The sequence below is a fragment of the Diadema antillarum genome, unplaced genomic scaffold, assembly GCF_040938485.1.
Source record: "Diadema antillarum isolate AM-2024a unplaced genomic scaffold, OU_Dant_1.0 seq00001990_RagTag, whole genome shotgun sequence".
Lineage (NCBI taxonomy): Eukaryota > Metazoa > Echinodermata > Echinoidea > Diadematoida > Diadematidae > Diadema > Diadema antillarum.
This window is the reverse complement of record NW_027272646.1, coordinates 127,048-152,759: the sequence shown is the minus strand read 5'-3', so window position 1 is coordinate 152,759 and position 25,712 is coordinate 127,048. Positions and strand designations below refer to the sequence as shown.

Sequence of the window (25,712 nt, the reverse complement as noted above, 5' to 3'; positions counted from 1 at the left end):
AAACATTTTATGCTGGAGAATGCCAATTTACCACTTTGTCATTACACTCTGTGGTTTACAATGTACTTCATTGATATGATTACGGCTAGAGTGTTCTGTTGATCCGATTCTAACTGGTCGGGATATAAGTCTGAAATTTGAATTTTGAAATGGTCATCTCCTTGTCATTTTACTTGTCATGATAGTTTGTATTTTCATGCATTTTTAAACATTCTACTCATTTCTATACTTGTGAAAGAAGATTTCTCACTAAGCATGTGGCAGATACCCAGGGTAAGATGGTGTGACACAACTAAAGACAAAAGAAGGTTTATTCCCCTGCACAAATTACAAAAAAAAAAAAAATACATTCTCTTCTGCATTGATTGAACACCAGCTTCAAATAGGGAAGAATAAGGATATTTGAAGAGTAAAATTGTTGGCCAAGTGTGATTTGAGAAATGTGATGGGGGGAAAAATGCTACTAGATTGCTTCTTGATGAGCAAAAAGAGCTCAACAATCACAAAACATGCCATTTTATCATGTTTGCAAGCAAGTAATTCTGCCTGTCTGGAAGAGCTTTGAGCTTTAGCTCGTTGAGGACGAGTCTCAAGTATACAATGTACTCGGGCAAGTGTCTAGGGGAAATGCTTGATAGCAAAATCAGTCTGTCCTCATTACAGGGTTCCCAGCCAATAAGGGAAATCAGGGAAAATTATTTTACTCTTTTCCAGTCAGGTAAAAGTCAGGGAACTTTTATTGGCCCAGAATAGAAAGCAGTCAGTCAGCCTCTGTTATATTTTGTTGCATATCAAAACAACATCAATTGGATGACTGGCTATGTGAAACTTGCAATGAGTTGAAATAATTATCATGAAATTTTGAGACTTCATCATGGAAAAATCAGGGAAAAATTGGGGAATTTTTTTTTTCTTGAAATACTGGGAACCTTGCTCAAAGGGTTAAGTCATGTGCATTTGAGAATAAGAGGGCTTCTTCAAGAGCCTGGAAAGATGACATTCATTTTGAATTCCAACATTCAAACCAGGGGCATATACATCTAGATTTTTGCTGGGGGGGGGGGGGGTGTTAAGTTTGGGTCATAACAAGCAAAACAAAACAGAACAAAACACATTTTTGTGCCACTTATCTCTCAAAATTGACTGACAAGCAAAAAAAAAGAAGGTCTTCACATGCTTTGCTGCCACTTCTGTGCTAAAAAGCAAAAAAAAAAAAAAAAAAAAAGAAAAGAAAGAAAGAAAGAAGAAAAAAACTCAAGGGGGGGTTAAATCCCTATACCCAAAGCATTTAACACTTTATTGTAACCCTATTTTTGTCACCCTTTTGCAAATTGAACTGTCACTTAAATCCTCAAAATCCAAAGACAGACTTGTCAGAGTATTAAAATTGAATTGTCACTCCAACTCATCTTGAACCCCCCCCCCCAAACAAACATTCCAAACACAGTTGTAGCATCTTTTGGTTGCTTTTATTGCTGTACTTTGCCTGCTTAAAGATAATAAAAAGTTTTGGTACCTCAAAAGTTTCCTTGAATTTCCTTGTCTTAGTTTGTGTTTCAGGTTAAAGTACCTTTCATATAACTAACACTGTGAGACTTACTCGCCCCAAAGTGCTCTCATGTCTTAGTAATCATGCAATTAACTGCGACCAGCAGCCCCATACGCATAGCGACCAGCAGTCCCATACGCATAGCGTAATCGGGCTTCGCATTGTAGCATTCAGGATCATGACAGATTTAGTATCGCAGGATAAATGTCAACTTAAAATCCCAAAAATTCTTCAATTTGAAGATTTACCAATTAAGGTGAAGTATTGAAAACAGGCTTCGGGCAACGATTGGTTCTGCCTATAGATAGTCCCTTTCTGTTCGAATTAATGACTGAATGTGACTTAGTCAAGAGGACCTTGGGAGAGCTACCATACACTGAATACTACAGCCAGTGCATGCGAACACATCACATGCGCACAAATTTCAAATCCATCAACGGATAAGATGTTTGTGTGCGCATGCGCTGGCCTTAGTAGTCAGTGTAGTAGCTCTCCCAAGGTCCTCTCGACCGAGTCACATTCAGTCATCAATTCGAAAAGAAAGGGACTATTGGCAGAACCAAACGTTGTTCGAAGCCTGTTTTCAATACTTCAGCTTAATTGGTAAGTCTTCAAATCGAAGAAATTTTTGGATTTTAAGTTGCCATTTACCTGCGATACTAATTCTGTCATGATCCTGAATGCTACAATGCGAAGCCCCATTACGCTATGCGTATGGGGCTGCTGGTCGCAGTTAGCTATGTGTACAATGGGCTGCACACTGTTGGTCGCAGTCAGTGGTTTCGTACAATATTTATCGACGCCGTACGGCGACGGCTCTGGTACGAAACCATTATTGCATGATTACTAAGACACAAGAGCACTTTGGGGCGAGTAATTCTCACAGACAACGTACTTTAACGTGAAACACAGACCAAGACAAGGAAATTCAGGGAAACTTTTGAGGTACCAAAACTTTTTATTATCCTTAATAATTGCATTATTTTGCTTTGAGAGGTGAAGTGTGTGGATATTAATTTTGCTACATGTGCATGTAATATTTCATTCACAGCTGGACAATTTTCATTTTTTGATATTGGGTATTGAATTCTTTTGAAATGATCCATACAACAGATAAGCAAAACACACACAAGGAAGTAGGAATGGAATGTACACATGTGTGTTTTCAGAGATTGACTTTAACACACACACAATCTCTCACACACACACACACTCTCTCTCACACACACACACACACACATGCACATGCACATTCACAAACACAGATCTATTCATGTATTACATGTACATAAAATATACATACACCAGAGACACACAAGGCTGCCATTAAAAAAAGAAAAGAAAAAAGAAAGATGATAATGATAGTAATAATGCATGGAAGTATTACATGTAACTCTCTCTCCCAACGGCGGAAGGTTACGACAAGTACTCCTGTTTATTTTCATCGCACCTGACCTGGCCACGTACCAAGTTTGGCCCGTTTACTTACAGCAGCGAGTTCCTGTATCTCACTTCCTCTGCTCTGCGCCATGAAAGTGAAATTCTGCTTCTGCCCCATGTTCAGGTGGCTTGGTGAAGAGAGTAACAAATATAATGGAAGAAATTTTTGTCAAAATTTTGGCATTTTTATGTGTCAGTAGTTTCACAGAAAGTGGGTATTTAGAGCAAGCAGCTTTACTCAAATTTATAGGGGGTATAACATCATCACCCTATAAAGCTCTAGTTGATGTGCTCATACAAACTGTAAATCTCCACTGAAATCCCTTCTTTTCTGACATGGATTGATACAGTCTTGATTTGGTTCAATGGGAATGGGTTTTATCCTAAGTGTTCATCAAATAATTTTGGTTTTGTAGTAAACTACACAGCTATGATGACCTTATAAAAGGGGGAATGGTTGTACTGTAATCGCTTTATAATGATGTATGTAAACCAAAAACATGATTTTAAGGAAACATATTCTTCCTTTAAAACCAAAGGAAAAGTTAGAAGCTGATGACATTGTCTCTTGTTCGATGAGCAGGTGATGCATTTAATAACCAATATTATCATTTGGGAAAGACATAGTTTAAATTCCATGAACTTTCTTAAAGATTTTTGTCCTATTTTAATGAAACCTACAATTTATACCTGTCTGTCTGTCTGTCTAGCTTTCATGTATTTATTAGGGGCAACATGCTCATGATATGAAACTTGTATTTTAAAGGCAGTTGGCCAAGCTTCAAAGGCCTCTGCTTTCATCATCAAATTTGGATGATATAGGAAATCATAGTCTAGCATAATGATTTGCCTCTTCTGTGAAGGTGAAAGGAGAGTTTCTGGACCCCACCCCCCACCCCACAAACACATTTTTTTGTTTTTGTTTTCACCATTTTATAGGGCAAATTTCAGTTGCATATGAACAAAATGTACATGCATATCATGGGTTTAAGAGCATGAACTGACAATTCTTTGTCACTAAAGAATTGAAAGCGGCTTCAGTTGTAGAGGGTTAACCCAAATACATGGCTGTAAGCTGGACTTTGATTAGGCTGAACTACATCCGCCTACACCATTCACTGAACTGGAACCAATGTTTTGCGCTCCAAATAAAGTCTCTTCGTCTCATGGACCTTACCACATTTGAAGGTCAGTAAAGAATTAGGTCATGGCAAAATTGGCATGTCCGAACAGTGGACGCTTAAGGCTTTAAAGTACCTAATAATTTGGATTATCTAAGGCTGTTGAAGGTAGGTTTGGGAGGATTAGATAAGACCAGAGCTACACAAGGTCATGTACAGTGTGCACTGAAAAACTAAAAAGCATACTGTTCAAGGATTCTTCAAATATCTGGGTCTATATTTTGAAAGTACTTGGGAGCTACATGTATAAAAAGAACTTTCTTCACTGTCTGAAATGTACACCATACACTTTACTATAGGCAGAATGGTGCCCTGAATCTGTGTTAAAGGACAAGTTCACCTTCATAAACATAAGGATTAAGAGAATGTAGCAATATTAGTAGAACACATCATTGAAAGTTTGAGGAAAATCGGATTTGAGGAAAATCGGACAATCCGTTCAAAAGTTATGAATTTTTGAAGTTTTTGTGCCGTAACCGCTGGATGAGAAGACTACTGCAGTGTGAATAACTTAGATGTCACATGCGTACAACAATATAAGGAAAATATAAAGAGAATTTCACAAAATTTTATCTTATGAAAAAAGTTCACATTCCCCCGACTCGTTACCGACAAATGTTATGGGTAATATTATTCCCCCTGCCTTTTAGAAAGAGCCAAGTCAAGTGCTCTTTTATTATGTGAAAAAAGTGAAAATATGTTGAATTTTCTTTATATTTTCTTTATACTGTTGTACGCATATGACTCACAAGCTGTAGTAGTCTCCTCATCCAGCGGTTCCAACACAAAAATTTAAAAAATTCATAACTTTTGCATCGATTGTCCAATTTTCCTCAAACTTTCACTGATGTGTTCTACTAACATTGTTGCATTCTCTCAATCCTTATGTTTATGAAGGTGAACTTGTCCTTTAATATCATTTTAGAGCATGCAAAAATCTTTGTACATGTAATTTCCATGTCAGAGGAAACTGTTTAAAGAAATTAGATTGACAGCCATTTGAAATGACTTGTAAATGAAAAAGCCATGCTGAAAATTAAGATTGGGACCTACATGTAGTTGATATTTCTTCGAGAGTAGAGCACAGTGGCTTTGAGTTTCCCTTGTTTCAAATAAAAACCTGAATTAAGGACAAATCAATCTATATAACAAACAAAAAAAAACCAAAAAAAAAAACCTTGTACCTAGAGAGCCCCTTAACCCATTGAGGACAAGTTGATTTTGTGATATGCATTTCCCATAGACACTTGCCAGAGTATACTCGGGGACTCGTCCTTAATGGGTTACAAATGATCAGAAACACACATGGTATAAGACAAATGGACAGAATGGTACTGAACAGCACATAAAGACTGTGCAGTAACACGTAGTGCACACAAAACACACACACACACACACACACTACTTAATATCTTTCTTGCTCTTTGGAATAGAACGATGCAAATGATAAGAATTGTTTATATAGGAAGCAAGCATGTAACCTGTCAGTGGTGGTGCAATGGTTGTGTTACCACACACATACTGTAAAATGAGGAACGTTCGTGTGCATTAATTTTGATTTCATGAATTTTGTGAGAGCCTAGATTCGTGAAAGTGAAATGCAAGCGAAAATTCTTGTACACTCTATGCATTGAATGTTGGAGGCAATTCGCGAAAATTTCATGCTGCGAAAAAGGTCATCGGCTCAAGTTCGCAAAAATTTCATGTTGCGAAAATATTATGGCTTGTATGAGACATTAAATATTGCAGATTTTCTTTGTTTTGCTTTTTTTCAAATACAGTGTACCACTACATAAAAGGGGAAAACTCTTAACATGCTTGTCATTTTTCAAATTCATGAAATTCTTCCGTCAAGATGTTTTCATTGCAACTGACAAATTGCCCTACATCGACGTAAATAAGCACTGAATTGATCAGTGTTTAAGTAGTAGCCATGATAAAAAATCATGGGTGTATGTACTCGAGCAGGATTAGAACCTACGACCTCCTGATCACCGGACAGGCGTCATCTCCACTAGACCACCAAGCTTTCGCCCGACAGCAAGTGTTGGTTCTAATCCTTATAGCATGAAGTGGGTACTGCGTAATTATTCAAATTCATGAAATTCTTCCGTCGAGATGTTTTCATTGCAACTGATTGACAAATTGCCCTACATCAATGTAAATAAGCACTGAATTGATCAGTGTTTTAGTAGTAGCCATGATAAAAAATCATGGGCATACATACTCGAGCAGGATTTGAACGTACAACCTCCTGATTAACACGGGACAGGTGTCATCTCCACTAGACCACCGAGGGAAAAATTTCATGAATTTTAATAATTACGCAGTACCTGCTGCATGCTATAAGGATTAGAACCAACACTTGCTGTCGGGCGAAAGCTCGGTGGTCTAGTGGAGATCACGCCTGTGCGGAGATCAGGCGGTCGTAGGTTCGAATCCTGCTCGAGTACGTACGCCCATGATTTTTTTATCATGGCTACTACTAAAACACTGATCAATTCAGTGCTTATTTACGTCGATGTAGGGCAATTTGTCAATCAGTTGCAATGCTTGTCATTTTATATAATTTCTCAGAATATGGCCCTTGTTTGTAGTTAAAGATTTGGTACTTTTGAGAGAAGTGGATATAACTTGGTGAATATAGGAGGTGTAGCTGTATTCATTAATCATCAAAGTGTGATAGTCAGTGAAATATGCTATCCTTCGTCTCAGACTGGTTTTAGTCCTTCATGGGCTCCAAACAAACTGTCTGTCAGCACCACTGGGTTGCTTTCTCCATCAGTTGGTATAGATGTCTGGAAACTGAACTTGCCAATGAATAGAGATAATCTAATCCTCCTAATCTTCATGGTATCATCATGGCCTTCCTGTAAGACTTACAGTTGTAGGCATTGTTACATCCCAGTGGGCTGTCAAACTTACATTAAATTCAATTTTTATCATAATAACGGAAAACATGAAAAGATTAGTAAGTTATAAATTGAGTTGTCAGTCGAATGTTCCTTGTGAAAGAAGTGACCTTGTATGTATGCATCAAACAAAGGAAGATATCATGCACGCTGTATCACAGTCATACAGTTGTGCCAGCCACGGTGTATTGAGATGGCCTTTGGACACCATGTTTGATAATTTGCCTAAAGTCAGATGCAGTGTTGGTGCCTTTTTGTTTGTTGTTGTTGTTTCAGAAATGTTCTGCTCTTACAAAGCAAAGCAGCTGAAAGAAATATTCTACACTCAGCAAAAAAAGAAAGTAAACACTTTTTCAAGTTTATCTTTCTCATAGACTATCTGGTTAAAAATGGTGTTTTGTATACCATGTTAAAGGTAATTTAGTTAGCTATCAACCTAGTAGGTCAATGAAAATGTTAACTTTATGCATGAGTGAACACATTCGTTTTTCTCTTCCAAGGCACAAAAGTAAAAATTGCAAAATGGACAAGTTGTTATTCATGCGTATTTGCTCTTCCATATGATAATGAGAACAAAAGACAAATTCAGCACAATAGAAATGCAAATTAATTTACAAAAACCAACCTATGATCTCAATAATTTCTCTGTAACCCTCCAAATATAAAGAAAGGCAAAAAATAATGGAGGAAAATGAAGAATCTTCTGTCAAATCTGTAGTCAAAAGACATAAGAGAAAAATTATGGTAACAAAGAAAGCTAAATTTGAAACGTTATTCCAAATTAAGAAAATTTGAAATAATATATATTTGGTTCTTGAGTTTGTCTCGTGCATTCTTAGATTCCTCAATTAAAAGGTAAAATGAAGAAATTCTGTCAATTTTATCACCTCTACGGCTTATTCCCTATGTCATTTAAAGTTTGAATTGATGGAAAATGCTAGATGTTCCACCTTCATTTTCCCCACTATGTTTTTGTTTTGAATACAAAGGGAAACAAGGGAACTTAAACTTACATGTATTTCTGCTGTTTCATTCATGTCTCTCATAGTGTTAAATTGGTCTTTTGTTATCATTTGCTCTCTTGGAGGGCATTTGCAAATGAATTTCAATATGTCCAATTCTGCAATTATTACCTTTCTGCCTTGGAGGACAAAAATGAATTTGTTCACTCATGCGTAAAATTTCCCTTTGTATAAACCTACCAGGTTGATAGCCAATTAAATAATCTTTGATATGGTATATGACACATTGATTTTTATCAAAATCTATGAAAAATATTGACTGGAAAAAGTGTTTACTTTCTTTTTTTGCTGAGTGTATTTGTAATTCTTATTCAAATCATATCCAGAAAGTGTCCTTATGGGAGTACTTTTAATACTGTGTACATATCCCTGAAGTTTTCTAGATCATGCAGATTCAGCCAAGCATGGTTTTAACCCCTGTTTGACAATCGTGCCAAGTATATTTCATGACGGTTTTGGCAAAACAAAAATGGAATGGGGAAATTCGATCATGTGCACTCATCATGTGAGCCAATATACCAGACTGAGCTTTCTGTTTGATATGCAGATGATGTAGCTTTATATGCAATACAGAAACCAGACAACTTAACCTGTTTTGCTGGCCATGGGGCCGCACTCATATAGTTATGAAATGTACATTGTATATTTTGTGAACTCTGCCATTTGCTGAGGAATTACCGAATGGAAAGATATTTCGATACAGGATTGTTATAAACATGCTTGATTGCTTGCCTCAGGAAAAGAAAACTCAGAATGGGCAAGCAAAATGGAACATAGAGGGAACTTTTGCCCACATTCCAATTTGGTGCAAGTTTGAAAAATATTTTTGAAATGCCCAGCATGCATACATTATACATGTACCAGTGTATGTACCTCCATGAACAATATTTCTTTCCAGTGATGATGAATCTACTTTCAATTAGCTAAAAATCTTTTTAATCAACTTAAATTGTTTATCTGTCTTCTTTCAAAATGCTACCTCTGATATAGTGACTCTTCACCTCTTGGGATTGCTAGGTTTCAGACCAAACAGAAAATTGTACTGGAAATCTTGAGATCTATCACATTTTACATCAAGCATGCTCTTGACAACTGGACAGCAAACATTATTCATTGAGGAAAATGACTGTTAAAAGGCATTGATGTTTAATACAGCAAGTTGATATTCGAATATCTTGCTGTATGGGGGTGTATTGCATGAATTATGACTCAATCTCTATCTCTCTCATTTTCATGTTTTAAATGATTTCAGCAAGCCTATGAGGGGATTCCTGCGGCAGGGAAGACAACCTTCTTGGTGCAGACGATTGCCAGCCAAGACATACCACCAGAGGTAAGTCAGCTGAAACCGTCTCTTCTGGCGGTGTCTAATGATGTCTCTTTACCATCAGTGGCACCTGTTAGGTTGACATGTGCTTGAAGCAGAAGCAGAAGTAAAAGTCCAACATCGCCTAAATCTTTGTATTGTCCACAGTCCTGTCAAGATTGACTTACAGTTGTACATGGAGTTGGCTGTATCCCTTTGTAAAAGTACATATTGAATGGAAGCTAATTCGTCCTGCCCACAATTTTCTGTGTCAATCACCTTTATGTTAGCATGCAAAGTACAATTGTAGGTGAATGTGTAAATTGGAAATGTCAAATGGAGTAATGACCTTCGTTTTTCATGTTTTATTTCCATACCTTTTTCTGTGTGTCATGTTTGTGACCAAAGAATACGCAGCTTGCGGCTGTCCTCCTGCGGAGGTTGTTCAGCACCAACTTTGAGGGGCTCTGGCCGCCTCTACCTAAAGAAGTGCAAGAGTTCGTCAAGCACCAGCTCATCCAGTCGCTGCAGGTCAACCGCGATGGGATGCTCCGACGCAGGATCTGCGATGCCATCGCCGAACTTGCACGCAACCTCATTGGTGAGTCTCCCGTCTCACACAACTTTTTTTTTATACTGTGGTAGTGCAGTTTTGTCTTAAATTATTATGCATAGTTAGGGCATTACTAATATAGTACTGTATTACGCCGAATATTTCGCAAGGTCTTGTATTTTTGCGAATTTTATGAGTCGGGTGCTATTTGCGAAATTATGGACACATGAAAATAATGACTCTGATCCCAATATGAACATGACTCACATGTCTACATTTCTCCGTTCAGTACGTACTCCCCGATTGCGAATTTTACCACTGGTGGAATCGTTGGAAAGTCCCAATTCACGAAAATTTAGACTCCCTAAATATAAGGCGTATACAGTATTCTTTTATAAGACATTCGTGCACAGATGTTTTGACCACTCCACAGAAGTGTTATATATTCATTTTGATCCAACATTCTTTTGGTTTGTTGATTGTTGTGATCCCATACCCTGATGTGTACACCTCTACCGACGTCCAAGAAAGATGTTTTCATACAGTCTTCGTTGTCTATGCCCATAAGTGATGTCCTTGTCTGGGCAACCACACTGTGTTCCCGTCTCGCTTGCGTAAGAAAAAACATCTTTTTCTATAAAGTCTATTGACATGATTTCAAAGGCAGGTTTCAAAAATTCAATACAGGTAGATGAGTACCATGACACCTGCAGAAACCTCAGCAGGTTTATCAACCCCAGCTGCTTTATTCACCGATTGGCCCAGATGACTGGAAACACTAATTGTCAAGTGAATGGAGATTACCTAATCCCCCAATCCCTGCTGTGTCACTAAGGCCTTCCTGTAGGACTGAGGCACATTGCTGCCCCTGAATGGGTTTGCTAACTTTTATTACAAATAAGTCAAGTTTTGAATGGATTTATAAGTGAATGCTAGTGAAAGAGCTTGGCAAGTTTGACTACATTTGAAGGTACCTGGGCACTTAAAGGGTTATAGGTTGGTATTGCTTTAATTGAGTTTATTACTATTCTTTATTGAATTCATGACCCTACAAAAGAGAGAAAGAGAAATATATTCACATCTTGTCATCAGTCAGTATTTTATTTCCTCCTGGATGCATGTAAACTGAAGGTGATTTTCTGGAAACTGGATTAAAACTGGAAGTTTTTTCTTTCATAATGTGACATGGCAATATTAGTGTATTTACCTTGAGCCTCTGACAGGAATGAATCTGTTCTGTATTTTAATCATTGTTGTTTTTTGTATATGTTGACTAAGCCACAATTCTTTGAATGTGACATTGAAGTGAATGTGAACCTGGTGTACCTGTATCACAGAATTGTTTAACTTTCTGCTCATTTTTTTTTTGTGTGAAAAAACAGAAGCATATCGTCGCTGGGGCGATAAGACCTCGTATCTACAAAATGTCAAATGTTCAGGAGAGCCAAAACACATGGCGGCCAAAGCACTGTGGCGAATGGGATAGCCTTTCCTTTGACATGCTGTGGTGGCTTCATTTTTGGAGTAAGACAGTTGGTATTTGGACAGGACATCACTTAACCCTAATCAGGCTGGGCTTTTTTGGCTATGCTATATCTGGGGGGGGGGGATTCCCGCCCCCCCCCCTTCAGATCTCGCCTATGGAACGCGTGATTGCGCCAAAAATCGGCACACGCGATGCCCGCGACGTATATCCTCAAAATGTATGGTTGCTTTCTCCGAAAAATTTTTCTTATATTTTATATTAATTATTTATTGTAATTTATGCATGAAATCAGTTTTGGGCTCTAAATCACTTATTAATCCTCTAATTAAGCTAATTTCTTTTTTAAAATGTTTCTTGTATCATTCTCCTGAGACATAGGATAAAAAAAAATCTGTATCGAAATTAATTTCTTATGTATTTGATTGTTTTTTGAATTTCTTATGTATTTCTTTGTTTTTCGACCTTTTGTTTTTGTTTGTTTTTTGGCCAAAATTTGTCACAGGCATTTTTCGAAGCTTTATTATGCTAAAATGAATTAATTTCGTCCATTCTAAGTCAAGATATGAATTTTTATGTGAATTAATTGAAAAAACACAATTTGCATTGGATTTGTACACAAAATCACGTTTCGGAGCAATTTTGGGGTTGACAAATTTTTTTCGAACGGGTGTCGCGTCAAAACGGTACGCGCGGGCGCAACAATTTTGGTCTCAAAAGTTGCGCGATACTTGAAAGAAAAAAGTCATGAAACATCGCGGCGGGAGCTTATCATGCTGCGAAGATATTGCGCGAAACGTCGAGGGGGGGCGGATTCCGCCCCCCCCCCCAGCCTGATTAGGGTCAACCCATTATTTGACCATTAATCCAAAAAACTCATTTTCACCAAAATTGCAGATACAAGGTCTTATCACCCCAGCGACGATATCCTAAATTGATACGTTTTTGTAATTGTATATGTATGTGTATTCTCTTTAAATGGTATGGAAATGACTTTTATGATGTAAAAGAGGGGAAAAAATGAATGTCAGCCATAGCCCACGTAGTTGAAATTGTCACTGATTAGAACAGAGAAATAAAAACCACACATCTATACCAATGTAGATTGAGCAAAATCTGATAGTTTAAAGTATGACAGTTCTAATGTCAGAATATCATCAAGTAGGGGGGTTACTCTGGTACCAAGAGCAAAAATATTCTCGTGTGTCTGACAACTAGCTTTTCTCCGTCAGAATTTAATTCATTCGATTTGCTTTTCTCAAAGTTTTGTTTTCTTGTTTTTTATTTGTTTTATCAAGACATATCTTTTGTCCTCCCCCTTATTCTTTAACGCACAGATTGAATCTGTTTCCTAAAATGTTTGATGCAAAATTGTGCTGACTTTCGCGAATATCTTTAAAAACAGATAAGGATGGTATTGAAATAGTTTCACTATCACATGATGAAGATGTGCAGCATCAGGTGATTTACTGGCCTTTTAAAGTGAAACTCTTTGTTATGACTTGCTGATATTTTGGCAGCTATAGATGTGGCAATGAATTGCATAATTGGAATAAGACAGGGGAAATTTCCATGTTGCAAGGCTTTAACACACATGCATGACTGTTTGGCTACCCAAGAGGACACTTCATTTTCTCTCTCACTTCTATCTTGAAAACAACAACAACAACACTTCATGTCAGTATCAATAGAAGGATTGATGATAAAGTTGAACATATGATCTCTGTAGTTTACATGATTGTAAAGGTCGTTCCTTAACAACCAGAATGTTTCAAATTAATTTGCATCAAGTTACATCAAACTATCTGTCCCTATAAGATCTTAAGGAAAGTATTTCCAGTCTCCAAATGATGTGTATTTTCAAGAAAAATTCACTCATAAACTTCTGCCAAACAGTTTTTATCCAGATGCCATTGCTTATCTGTCATAAGAACTTTCTCAGATTTTGTTTTATTTTGTATGGGTACATAAAAAAAGTGATGTAACTTTGGGACAGTCTAGTCTATCTACAGGTGTGAGTACTCACCAGACGTGCAACTTACAATACATGCGATACATTTGATAAATGTCTACCATCCTTGGTAGTACATTATTATTAGGGGAAAGGTGGAGGGAAGTGTTTCCTTAGGTAGGTGGTGTACACAAAATAGTTTTACAGATTAAAAACAAACAAAAAAATGGTCTGCATGTTCTGGATTTGCCATCAGATGAGGAAGGTAATCAGCTGTGGCCGGAAATATGGCAGTTCCTGTTCCAGTGTGGAACCTCCACTGTCGCAGAACTCAAAGAGAGCGCCCTCAACATATTCAAGTAAGTTTTTTGTTTGTTTTGTTTTGTTTTGTTTTGTTTTGTTGTTTGTTTGTTTGCTTTGTCAGAAAAACAGTTTTGATTTTGTCTCTCTGCCATTGATACATATTTTACTTTTTTGCATCAAGTCTGTTAAAGGTACTGCTTTTACCTATGGGAGCAGTGATTTTTAAAAATGTTTGAGTTATCACATTTGATGCATATATGTGTAGGTCAGTTCTATCACAAAACATCCTACGATATGAAAATTTTGCAATAAAGCCTGAAATATGAGGAGATATCACTACCTCTGGTCACTGATGAACATTTCTATATTGGTTGTTTCTGTCTGTAACTCATGTTTTCTAGAACTATTTTGAAGCACTAAAGCTGGGTTTTTGTTTCATGTGCAAATGGTAAATAGTACCTTAAAAGGCTGGGTAGCGTGGGGATTCATGGGTGGACCAGTTCATTCGCTGCCCAAATGGGGTACAGTCGGAAACCACAAAAAGCACCAGTCAGCGAATAAGTAAAATGTACATCGTAGCGTATGCTCGTCAGTAATGGTCGACTTTAGTCAAGATTCTTTGGCTCTGTGTACACTCACATAGAGATTAGTGATGAAGCTGTATACAATTTGTTACCTGAATATTTGAATATCATACGAACGGGCCAGCCTTCACACTCTAAGAATCCCCATGCTATCACATCTTTAACCCGTTGAGGATGAATCTCGAGTATACTCGGGCAGGCGTCTATGGGAAATGCGTGTTGTAGCAAAATCAAACCATCTTCAACGGGTTAAGTGTGATATCTGAAGCGTTGGTGCAATTATTCATGTGGAAGTGTCATGAATTGGCATCATTGTCTTTGAGTAAGATCAAATAAAAAACAGTTGTTCATTCTTTCTTATACAATACTAGCAATGATTGATGAAAATGAAGCTAAACAGATTTTTAGTAAGCATCAAATCACAGAAAGATGATTTCTTATACATGATACTGTACACGTCAAATATTTTGCGAGGTTTTTATTTTCGTGAATTTTGCAAGTCAGGTGCTATTTGCAAATCTAAAAACAGCGAAAATATTAACTCTGATCCATAAATGTGAGGTGCACGCATACATTTCATTGTTTGATACTGTACTCCACAATCACAAATTCAACCACTCATGAAATTGTCAGGAAATTCCGCTGAATATATGGCATAAACAGTAGGTTAAACATTGATTATATGAGGTAGTTGCTGCATTGATTAACCCATTGAGGACAAGTCCCGAGTATACTCAGGCAAATGTCTGTGGAAAATGCGTGTTGTAGCAAAATCAAAACGTGCTAAACGAGTTAATGTCAGTTTTTTAATACCATGTTGTTTTTGTTGTTAATGATTTGCAGTAACTTTCCTGGCATCTTTGGAAACAAGCAAGAGTACTACCTGGTGGTCATCAAGGACATGCTGAGCCAATGTCTGGACAAGCAAGAGCAATTAGGGGTAAGGGGACCAGTGAAAGTGGTTGAAGAATGATAGGGGCGGGGAGGTGTGGATCGTGTTCTTCGTATGGGCTGCTCAAGTGGTACATATCTTCTGGTGCTTGTTAAGGTACATGTAAAATCTGCATCTTGGAGCTAAAGTCGGCATTCAGAAGATGCTAAACCATGGATGGGTCATGACTTGATTGATAGAAATGACCTATTTTGTTGTTTGTACTGCACGTTTTATTGGTTTGACATTGCCAATTTGAAGATGTTGAAGTGGAAGTGTTTATTACTTGGGATTTGTCCTAGTGGCAAAGATCCACAGATGCACTTGCATATGATGACCCATCAGTTTGTGCAATTAAGAATACATCTTTTCTTGGACGATGGATCAAAGTCAGCTTAATCGGTTAATTACTGGAACTATGTGTGTCATGCAGCCATTCTATCTTAGAATATATATGAGTTTAGTATCTCCTAATTATATATTTTCAGAATTTATGAAATACTGTTGACAAGGTTTAGCATTGACTGTGGAAATTATTGAAAATACCATTATGATGAGCTGTTATTTTCACTCATAAAATAATTGTGTTCTATATCCGTCAGACAAATTTTCATTGGAACTATCGTTATTATCGCATATTTGAGCCATAATGGGACTTCAAATGTGGCTCTCACCTTGAAACGATGGCTCTGATGAAGGTTTGAAATAAATCCTGAGACTCGAGTCCATTATTGTGGCATCTGTGAATCTGCAATTACATGAACAGCTCTTGTTGTTTTCACTAGGTGCGAATAATTGCTGCCAAAGCCACAATATCTTTCATCGTCGTCAACAGCAAGGAGACAAACATCCAGAAACATTTCATGGACCTCATGCCTGCAGTACTTGATGTAAGTCTAAAATTTGTCTTCGCTACTAGCCTTGTGTCCAGACTCCATTTGTGTATAATTTTTGTGTGTTCAGATCAATACTGTGTGCACAAACAATCACAGGTTAGAGATTGTTTGAATACAAATGTGTATTAAAAGAGAGTTCTATTATTTGTTGTTTCAAGTTTACCATTTTGTATGATTTTTAATTCTATCCAAACGGTTGATATTTGAATGTTTACCTAAATTGTCCTAATTTCATATTTGTTTACCCCCCCCCCCCCCCACCACAAATACAGACAATAACAGAAAGCATCAAGAGCCAAGACGATGACTCGCTGCTGAAGGCTTTCTTGGAACTGGAGGAGAGCACACCCAAACTTCTCAGGCCATACATGGAGAACGTTCTCACCCTGGCTCTGCAAGTGAGTTAATTCCCCCTCCTCCCCACACCCCACCATCAGATAAAAGAGTCTTACATGTGCTGTGATCAAGTTGGTGACATGACATTTGTTCCTGTAGCAGTTTCTCCAGTCTTATTTTCTCCAAGGACTTAAGGTTAGGTCAGGGTTGTGATAGGATTTTAAGTCAAGTTTCATGTGAGAAATAGGATTAGGGTTAGGGTTATATTTGGGGGTAGGTTTTATGTTTGGCTTTAGTGTGCAGATATTTCATGGGAGCAACTGTCGCAGGAGCAAATGTCATGGAACTGATTTAGTTGAATGCCATGTGATATACCAGGCAGGAGTGCAAAGAATATCAGTTGATGTCCTACAGGACATGTCCTCATAGATAACGTGATCTCAAAGTGAAACATTGTCGCTGCGACTGCCAAAAGTTGCAGTGAGATGGCAGAGTTGATAGCATGTCTGCCCTTGCAGATAAGTGGCCAGGATTCGAATTTTAGAGTGCGAAGCTGAGCAACATTGTTTGTCATCATGCTATCCCATCTGATAAAAGTCAAATATACTCTGCCCCTCAGACAGGACATAGATGGAGATCCCATAAGTGACAGAGTCCAAACTCAATTTAAGTAGAGAATCCCACTCCACATCACTTGTAAAGAGCAAGGGCGCAAACCCGATGAAGTGGTCCATCACATACACATACACAACATAAAAACAATTTTGAATATGTCCCACATCACTAGAATACACACTTAAGTGATGTTTCATAAAATTGTTTCCTGAATGATTAAATCTGTGAACTTGTTTAAAAGATTGATTTTTTTCTCCTCCTTTCTGTGGACCCCAGGTGATCGATAACGGCGAACTTCCGGATAACTGGAGACATCTTGGGCTGGAGATGGTTGTTACATTATCTGAGACGGCAGCTGCCATGCTCAGGAGATACCCACAGTACATCAAGCATGTTGGTAAGTAACAAAAACAACAACCAACAATGACAACAACAACAACAACAAAATGATAACAACAACATGGACAATGACAACAACAACTAAATGAAGACGGCAACAACACCAATCACAACAACGACAACAATGACGACAACGACATCAACCACAACAACCATAAGTACCACGACAACCACAACAACAATCACAACAAGTACCATAACCACAACAGCAACAACAACAACCCAAAGCGTACTATAGTCCCAAATGTCTCTCTTGGTGTTGACACATTTGTAAAGGCTTGTCTTGCTGTAGACCATCTCTATGTTCGTACTTACCAAGACCACAAAGTCTTGGTCTTCATCAACTCTTTGCTTTATGGTTTGAGTGTGTATTGATGCAAACTTGCAAAGAAGTGTAAAAAAAATGGAGTGAAGAAACAACAAGAAAAATGTATTGTATGATAACTGATGAAGAAAAACATGTGGCAGATGAAGCATCTAAAAGCAAAAAAAAAAAATAAAATGAATCTCTTTCATCATGGTAGCTGTTGGTTGCTATTACAAGAGACAAAGGAGAGGCGATTGTCCCAGCATTTGAATTCTTTATGGACTTTATGGACATATTTCACAGCATCACTTTATAAACAGTTTGGACATTGTTATGATAAAATGTGATGATGATCATCTGCTGGTACGAACCATGACATCATTAGCTGCCCCTCGGATAAGATGACTAATTTTTCCTTTTCCTCAGTTCCACTCATGATGAAGATGATGACTGACCTGGAGGATGACCCAGAGTGGGCACTGTCCGACGAGATCGAGGACGACGACAGCGACAGCAATGCCGTGGCCGGGGAGAGCGCCCTCGACCGGTTTGCCTGTGGCATCGGCGGGAAGACGATGCTGCCGCACATCATCGCTATCGTGCCCAGCTTACTCCAGAACGGTGAGCGGCAATTTATCTCTTCTTTCATTGAAACAAAGTTACTGTTATTTCACATCATACTTAACCTTTACATGCCCAGACACTTAGACAAGTTCACCGTCATATACCTGTCAATTGAGAGAAGGCAGCAATTTTGATAGAACATAGCCGTGAAAGTGTGATGAAAATCAGACAATCCATTCGAAAGTCACAAATTTGTCTACTGAGAATGAGAAGGGCGTTAATTTGCCTTATCACTATGGGTTTAGTGGCAACTTATCGCCTTTGTCATTCTCAACCGACAAATTTTGCTTCACTGAGCTGTCAGATGATTGACGTGCCTTTGATGTTCTGATTTTGTTTGTGTTATGATTGATTTATTATATCTCATACTTTGCATGATAAAATCAGAAGATTGGAAGTCACGGCATGCTGCCCTCATGGCGATTTCTGCGGTCGGCGAGGGATGCCACAACCAGATGGAGGCAGTCCTGGAGAAGGTCGTCGACTCCGTCCTGCCGTTTCTCTACAAGGAGGAGGTAAGCCTTGAATTGTCTGCATCAAAATTCCATGGTTCCACTTGGGCTGCTATTTGACAGAAGACAAAAGAGAGAAAAAAACAAATAAAATTTTAAGGATTTTAAGTACAATTTATGATTGTATCATAAACCTGTTTTCTGTGTTATAAATGTAGCTCAAATTTTTGTGTGAATAATTACAAGTTATTATTCCCATGTGAATGTCTTAGTAAAAAAATGCATTTACCTCTGCTTATATACCAAACATGTACAGATGGTTGCATATAGGCAAGTCAACTGATGATGGTAGAGAAATGTCATATATATTCAACAGACTATATCACTGAAAATAAAGAAATAAATCTGTTCTCCTGAGATTTTTACTTTTACCCATAAACAGAGATTTTTTCAGACAATATTCAAAGAAATTCTGATGACTGCTTTTAATGAAAATTGTGCAAAAGAAAGTGTATCTCGAGAGTTACGGAAATACATGACCTTATGTTTTGGACTGAAGATGAGTATTTTGTGATGTTTGTCCCATCAGCATCCACGAGTCAGATATGCTGCCTGCAATGCACTGGGTCAGATGGCGACCGATTTTGCCCCAGTCTTTGAAGTGAAGTTCCATGCAAAGGTGATTTGGAGTCAATATTTTGGTCCATCTGTCTGTCCCATGTCTCCCCTGTGATGGACTTTTGTGACCTCTTGAAAGTACCAAGTGTGAATATTCATTCTCGTGTCGCATACGAGTATGTGTAGAACATGATGATGAGGAAGAATAAGAATAAACATGTAACATGTTAGCAATACTTTTGTATTTGAGAACAATTTCCTTACATAATAGTAATACCAGCACAATTCCGTAGTCTTTTAGTCTGTTTTCATCACTATGCCTCTGCCCCAAAACTTTTATGTGTCACAGAGTCTTCCTCTCAGCCGTACATCAATTTGTTTCTTTTTGTTCTAACCTTGCATAGGCACATCAATTTACTGTAAAAAAAGAATGCTCTGCATAACTTTTTTAACATCGCGCTTTTATTTTCATTTCGTTTCTCAAGCTATTGATCTCGGTAATTTTTGCAAGTTTTTCTCTGTCAAGACAGTTGGGAAATTGATGTATTGGCCGTGTATGTAGTGAGCATTAGATGCGGAAGATGATTTTGTGAGTGCTTAAGATTTGCAATCGAGATCCACAATGGCAGAAGGAGAAATGAGTATGCCCCTTTTGAACAAACAAAACCTGCAATTTCCCACTTATGAGATGATGTACTTTTGTTTGCGGGAAGCCAATATTTTGGCTTGTTATTTTCACAAATATCAGTTGACCCTCTATCTTTTCAAAACTAAAAGTACTTTCTTATCCTGTATTTTTTTTCTGGCAATTTTAGGTCATACCTGGACTGCTGCAGGTTCTCCAGGATTACTCCAACCCACGGGTGCAGGCCCACGCTGGGGCAGCCCTGGTCAACTTCAGCGAAGACTGCCCTAAGTCCATCCTCCAGCCGTACCTTGAGCCGATCTTGAGGCAGATCGGTGAGGTCATCAGATCCAAGATGGAAGAGGTGAAAAGAGTTTCTTTTCTTTTTGTTTTTTTTTGTTTTGTCTTGTTTTGCATTGTTTGTCTTATTTTGCATGGGATAGGTTTGACATGAGAGAGGGTGAGTGGGTAATGATGTGGACAAATGGATGTCTCTGGGGTTTGAAGATGTAGGCCTCAAATTTCATCAAATATGGGTCTAAGTCACTTTTTTTTGAGGGGTCACAAACCAATTAAAGGGTCGCTTAACCCATTGAGGACGGACTGATTTTGCTAGAACATGCATTTCCCATGGACACTTGCCCAAGTATACTCGGGACTTGACCTCATCAGGTTAAAGGGGCACAAGTGAGTAACAAAATGTTGTAGCCTGAACGGTTTGATTTTGAAAGGGGCATTCTGGCCAGTCAGTTGGAAGGACATAGCAGCAAGTTGTCCATTGGGTATTTTGAGCGCTGAAGAAGGTATTATGGCTACACGGGTGTGGCTATAGAAATGATGGTGATATGGATGCATAGGTGTGAGTTGTGAGAAATGGAGAAGATCTGGTCACACAGGCATGGTTTAAGCTTCGCCCCATGTGACTAGCAATAGTCAGCAAGCAGTATCAAGCTTGCACATTGTGCCAAACAAAGAAGGAGAAGATTGTACCCTTGTGCCTGTTTTATGCATGTATTGTTCATTTTCCTTTCCTATATGATGATGATGATGATGATCAATGACATATCAGTTATCACCATCAACACTTCATCAGCATCATTGTTTTTCATGCAAATATTGGCCAGTTCAGTTGAAACATATTTATATAATATTGGATGGCCTTGAGATTAATACAAGGAAATATTGGACGAGCTATGAACAAATATTGGACGAGTCGAAGACGAGTCCAATATTTTGCTTAGCGAGTCCGATATTTCCTTGTATTAATCGAAAATAGGACATCCAATATTATCATTATTATCCTACAGAGAGGATTTTAGCAAAGAATATTTTCACTTACCCTTTCTGTTTCCGAGTGCTGTATGGTCTCCTACTTAGCTACTGTACTTGATCCTGACATGGGGTATGGTACACTCTTCAGTGCAAGTTAATCTACTTCATTCCCTGATAAAACAGTGATCTATGTATCCATGGTAGTCGTCATGTTACTGTTAGGCCGAGATCTAGTTAATTTACACCAGAATTAGATGTTCTTGTATCCGAGATCTGAGACACAATTCACGTCACATCTACCGTAGATCGTGAAAGATCGAATTACTTGTACTGTAGTCCTATGGCCTACTGTACTTAGTATACAACGTAACATGCATGAAAATGCAAGCGGCTGTGGCCGGCTACATGTATTTGTATATCGCGCGCGGGCTATCTAGCAGTTGCGCTGAGCTGATCAATCGTCGCCATCACAAAAAAAAAAAAATGCAACTCGTTTTCATTTAACCTAAATTTAATTTCCTTGTATGAAAGTGATATTTATATGATATTGGATGGCCTTGAGATTAATACAAGGAAATATTGGACGAGCTATGCACAAATATTGGACGAGTCGAAGACGAGTCCAATATTTTGCTTAGCGAGTCCAATATTTCCTTGTATTAATCGAAAATAGGACATTCAATATCATCATTATTATCCTACAGAGGATTTTAGCAAAGGAAGTTTTCACTTAGGCCTACCCTTTCTGTCTCCGACTCCGAGTGCTGTTCCTACTGTGTAGTGATCCTGACATGGGGTATGGTACATGTACACTCTTCAGTGCAAGTTAATCCACTTCAGTCTCTGATAAAACAGTGATCTATTATCCAAGGTAGCCGTCATGTTACTGTTAGACCGATATCTAGCTAATTTAGACCAGAATTAGATGTATTTGTATCCGAGATCTGAGAAACAATTCACGTCACATCTACCGTAGATCGTGAAAGATCGAATTAGGCTACTACTACCACAACTAGTCCTACTGTGCTGTATATAACGTACTTGTACACACGTACTAAATGTACAGTAACTGTAATATGCATATCGCGCATGCAAATGCAAGCGCAGCGGCGGCGGCCGGCTACATTATATCGCGCGCGGGCTATCTAGCAGTAGCGCTGAGCATGCAGAGCTGCAGATCAATCGTCGCCTTGCGCCTGCATGCACAAAAAAAAATGCAACTTGTTTTCATCAAACCTAAATTTAACTTCCTGTTTTGAAAGTGATATTTTGAAAAATTGTGTGAAAAACAATTTCAACTAATTGATATAGGAAATTTGTTTGTATAAACACAGAATTTTAGAAGAAACGATATTCTAGTTAATTCATGATTGACCAATCACAGACGTTTTTACTTCATATTTCAGGTCATCTCGTATATATCTCAACCAATCACGGTGCAGTTTATAAAAAACTTTGGGGAATCCCCTCTTGCCCTCCAATATTTTAAATATTGGTCGCCTCGGCCAAAATTATTGGTCGAGTACAACAAACCTTCTAAGTGGGTCGGAGGTTATGAGGTGCGTCGACAAAATAACACTTTTATTTGGGCTCTAAAAATCCTCTGTATGGATAATAATTTGAAATATTGTATGCAAAACAATTTCAACTAGATATGTATATAAAATTTGTTTGTATAAACACAGAATTTTAGAAAAACGATATTTTAGTAAATTCGTGATTGACCAATCACAGACGTTTTTACTTCATATTTCAGGTCATCTCGTATATATCTCAGCCAATCACGGTGCAGTTTATAAAAAGACTTTGGGGAATCCCCCTTTTGCCGTCCAATATTTTAAATATTGGTCGCCTCGGCAAAAAATATTGGTCGAGTTCAACAAACTGTCTAAATGGGTCGAAGGTTATGATGTTCGTCGACAAAATAACACTTGTATTTGGGCTCTAAAAATCCTCTGTATGGATAATAATCTATCTGATTCTATCTGACTCCACTATCTTCTTCCCCTTGGCAGCTGGTCCAGAGGGGCACCAAGCTGGTCCTGGAACAGATGGTGACGACCCTGGCCGCGGTGGCGGACACCACCGAGGAACAGTTCCTGCCGTTCTACGACCACTTCATGCCCAGCCTCAAACACATCGTGCAGAACGCCACGGCCAAGGAGTACCGGCTGCTGCGGGGAAAGACAATAGAGTGCATCAGTCTCATCGGTTTGGCCGTGGGAACCCAGAAGGTGAGGGTTTCTCTCCGGTAGATTCTCTGGTAGTCTTTCTCCTTTACTGTTGTGCTTGCTTTGCATCAGGAGGCCCATATGTGAGGTGCTGATAAAGAAGGACATATCTGTAAAATCAGAATCTCTAAATATTGCTAGAGGTTGGTTTGTCATAGCAGTCTAAACCTCATATTCTGCATATGCTACCATTCACAGATATATGCAGACTCCCAGTAGCAGAGATGCCAGCTGTTACTATATTGCTGTGCTAAGTACTGTTTTTTATACCCCCGCCAAACGAAGTTTGAAGGGGGTATATAGGAATCAGCGGACAGTCGGGCGGTCGGGCGGTCGGTCGGGCGGTCGGGCATTCGGTCCGTTGCAAATCTTGCGTCGCGAACTACTTCCTCAGTTTTCAACCGATTCCCATAAATCTTGGCACAGATGTGTGCCTTGGGTTGTAGATGTGCAAGACGTATTTTTTGACAGTACCCAAAAGTACGTTGCCATGGTAACGGCATATTATGGGCAAAAATGGGTACAAATCTTGCGTCGCGAACTCCTCCCACAGTTTTTGATCAATTTTTATGAAATTAGGTACAGATGTTCATCTGAATATGTTAATGTGCAAGACACATATTTCCGCAGTGGCAAAAAGTGCGTTGCCATGGTAACGGCATGTTATTGGTAAAATATAGGGCAAAATGCTTCATGGCAAAACTGCTTCATCAGTGTTCTTCCAATTCTCATGGAATTCATATTGAATGTTTGTCTTAGGATATAGGTCAGCATGACACATTTCTTGACAGTGACAAAAAGTATGTTGCCATGGTAACAGCTCACATATTATGAGCCAAAATGATGGAAAATTTTGTGTTGCAAACTACTTTCTCAGTTTTTGCCCAATTTCCATGAAACTTGGTACAGATGTGTGCCTTTGGTTGTAGATGTGCAAGACGCATTTTTTGACAGTACCCGAAAGTACGTTGCCATGGTAACGGCATATTAATGGCAGAAGATCAAGGAAAGATCTTGCGGATTTAACTACTTCCTCAGTTTTTTGACCAAAGCTTATGAAATATGGCACACACCCTGATCTTGGTGGGAAGATGTGGAAGACATATTTTTCGGATGTGTCGGAAGCTGCGTTGCCATGGTAACGGCATATAAATGGCAGAAGATCAAGGAAAGATCTTGCGGATTGAACTACTTCCTCTGTATTCGACTGAAGCTCACGAAATGTGGCACACACATTGGTCTTGGTGGGAAGATGTGCAAGACATATTTTTTGGACGTGTCGGAAGCTGCGTTGCCATGGTAACGGCATATTAATGGCGGAAGATCAAGGAAAGATCTTGTGGATTGAACTACTTCCTCAGTTTTTGACAAAAGCTTATGAAATGTGGCACACACAATAGTCTTGGTGGGAAGATGTGCAAGACATATTTTTCGGACGTGTCGGAAGCTGCGTTGCCATGGTAACGGCATTTAAATGGCAGAAGATCAAGGAAAGATCATTCCTTGGGTAAGACTGTCGTCACGGGGTGGGGGTATTAATCACCTTCAGTGATATTTCTAGTTATTTTTTGTCAAAAATATACTGCATGTTTCATTGAAACTACTGTTTTCCATAAATTGTTTAACTACACACGGCTATTGCAGGAAAGGTAAAAATACTATTTTTCCACAAAAATATGCCTTTTCAGGCCACAGAATACTGCAGTGCCTTTTTCAGGACTGGCATCCCTGCTCTAGTGGTTGAAAGGTGTTGGTCTTTATTTCACTTATACAGAATCAATTTTCAGTGTCCCTCAGTGTATTAAGTGTTGGCTGACCATGCTTGTTGGCATTGGAATCTGTCTGAAAAATCATTGTGTGAAAATTTGCAACTTATTCATGTCTTAAACTTCTCCACAGTTCATGCAAGATGCAAACGACGTCATGGACCTTCTGCTCAGAACTCAGACGGACACCAGCGACCTCGAGGACGACGACCCACAGATCTCCTACATGATCTCAGCCTGGGCGAGAATGTGCAAGCTGCTAGGCCCCAGCTTCCAGAGTTACCTCCCCGTTGTCATGGGGCCGCTCCTCAAGACTGCATCACTCAAACCGGAAGTGGCTCTTCTTGACTGTGAGT

The 25,712-nt window shown here is 38.6% G+C and overlaps 1 protein-coding gene across 1 annotated transcript in view; it reads left to right on the top strand.

Annotated features, from left to right (window-relative positions):
- The window catches only part of LOC139713504 (importin-5-like), a 59,866-nt gene that overhangs the window by 13,753 nt on the left and 20,401 nt on the right, over positions 1-25,712 (top strand). Inside the window, exons 2-14 of the mRNA XM_071625231.1 lie at positions 9,357-9,437; positions 9,819-10,011; positions 13,654-13,756; positions 15,128-15,224; positions 16,001-16,105; positions 16,384-16,509; positions 17,339-17,459; positions 18,195-18,389; positions 18,780-18,907; positions 19,434-19,523; positions 20,278-20,451; positions 23,375-23,593; positions 25,490-25,706. Coding sequence (XP_071481332.1) covers positions 9,357-9,437; positions 9,819-10,011; positions 13,654-13,756; positions 15,128-15,224; positions 16,001-16,105; positions 16,384-16,509; positions 17,339-17,459; positions 18,195-18,389; positions 18,780-18,907; positions 19,434-19,523; positions 20,278-20,451; positions 23,375-23,593; positions 25,490-25,706 — 1,849 coding nt within the window. The remainder of the gene's footprint in view (positions 1-9,356; positions 9,438-9,818; positions 10,012-13,653; positions 13,757-15,127; positions 15,225-16,000; positions 16,106-16,383; positions 16,510-17,338; positions 17,460-18,194; positions 18,390-18,779; positions 18,908-19,433; positions 19,524-20,277; positions 20,452-23,374; positions 23,594-25,489; positions 25,707-25,712) is intronic.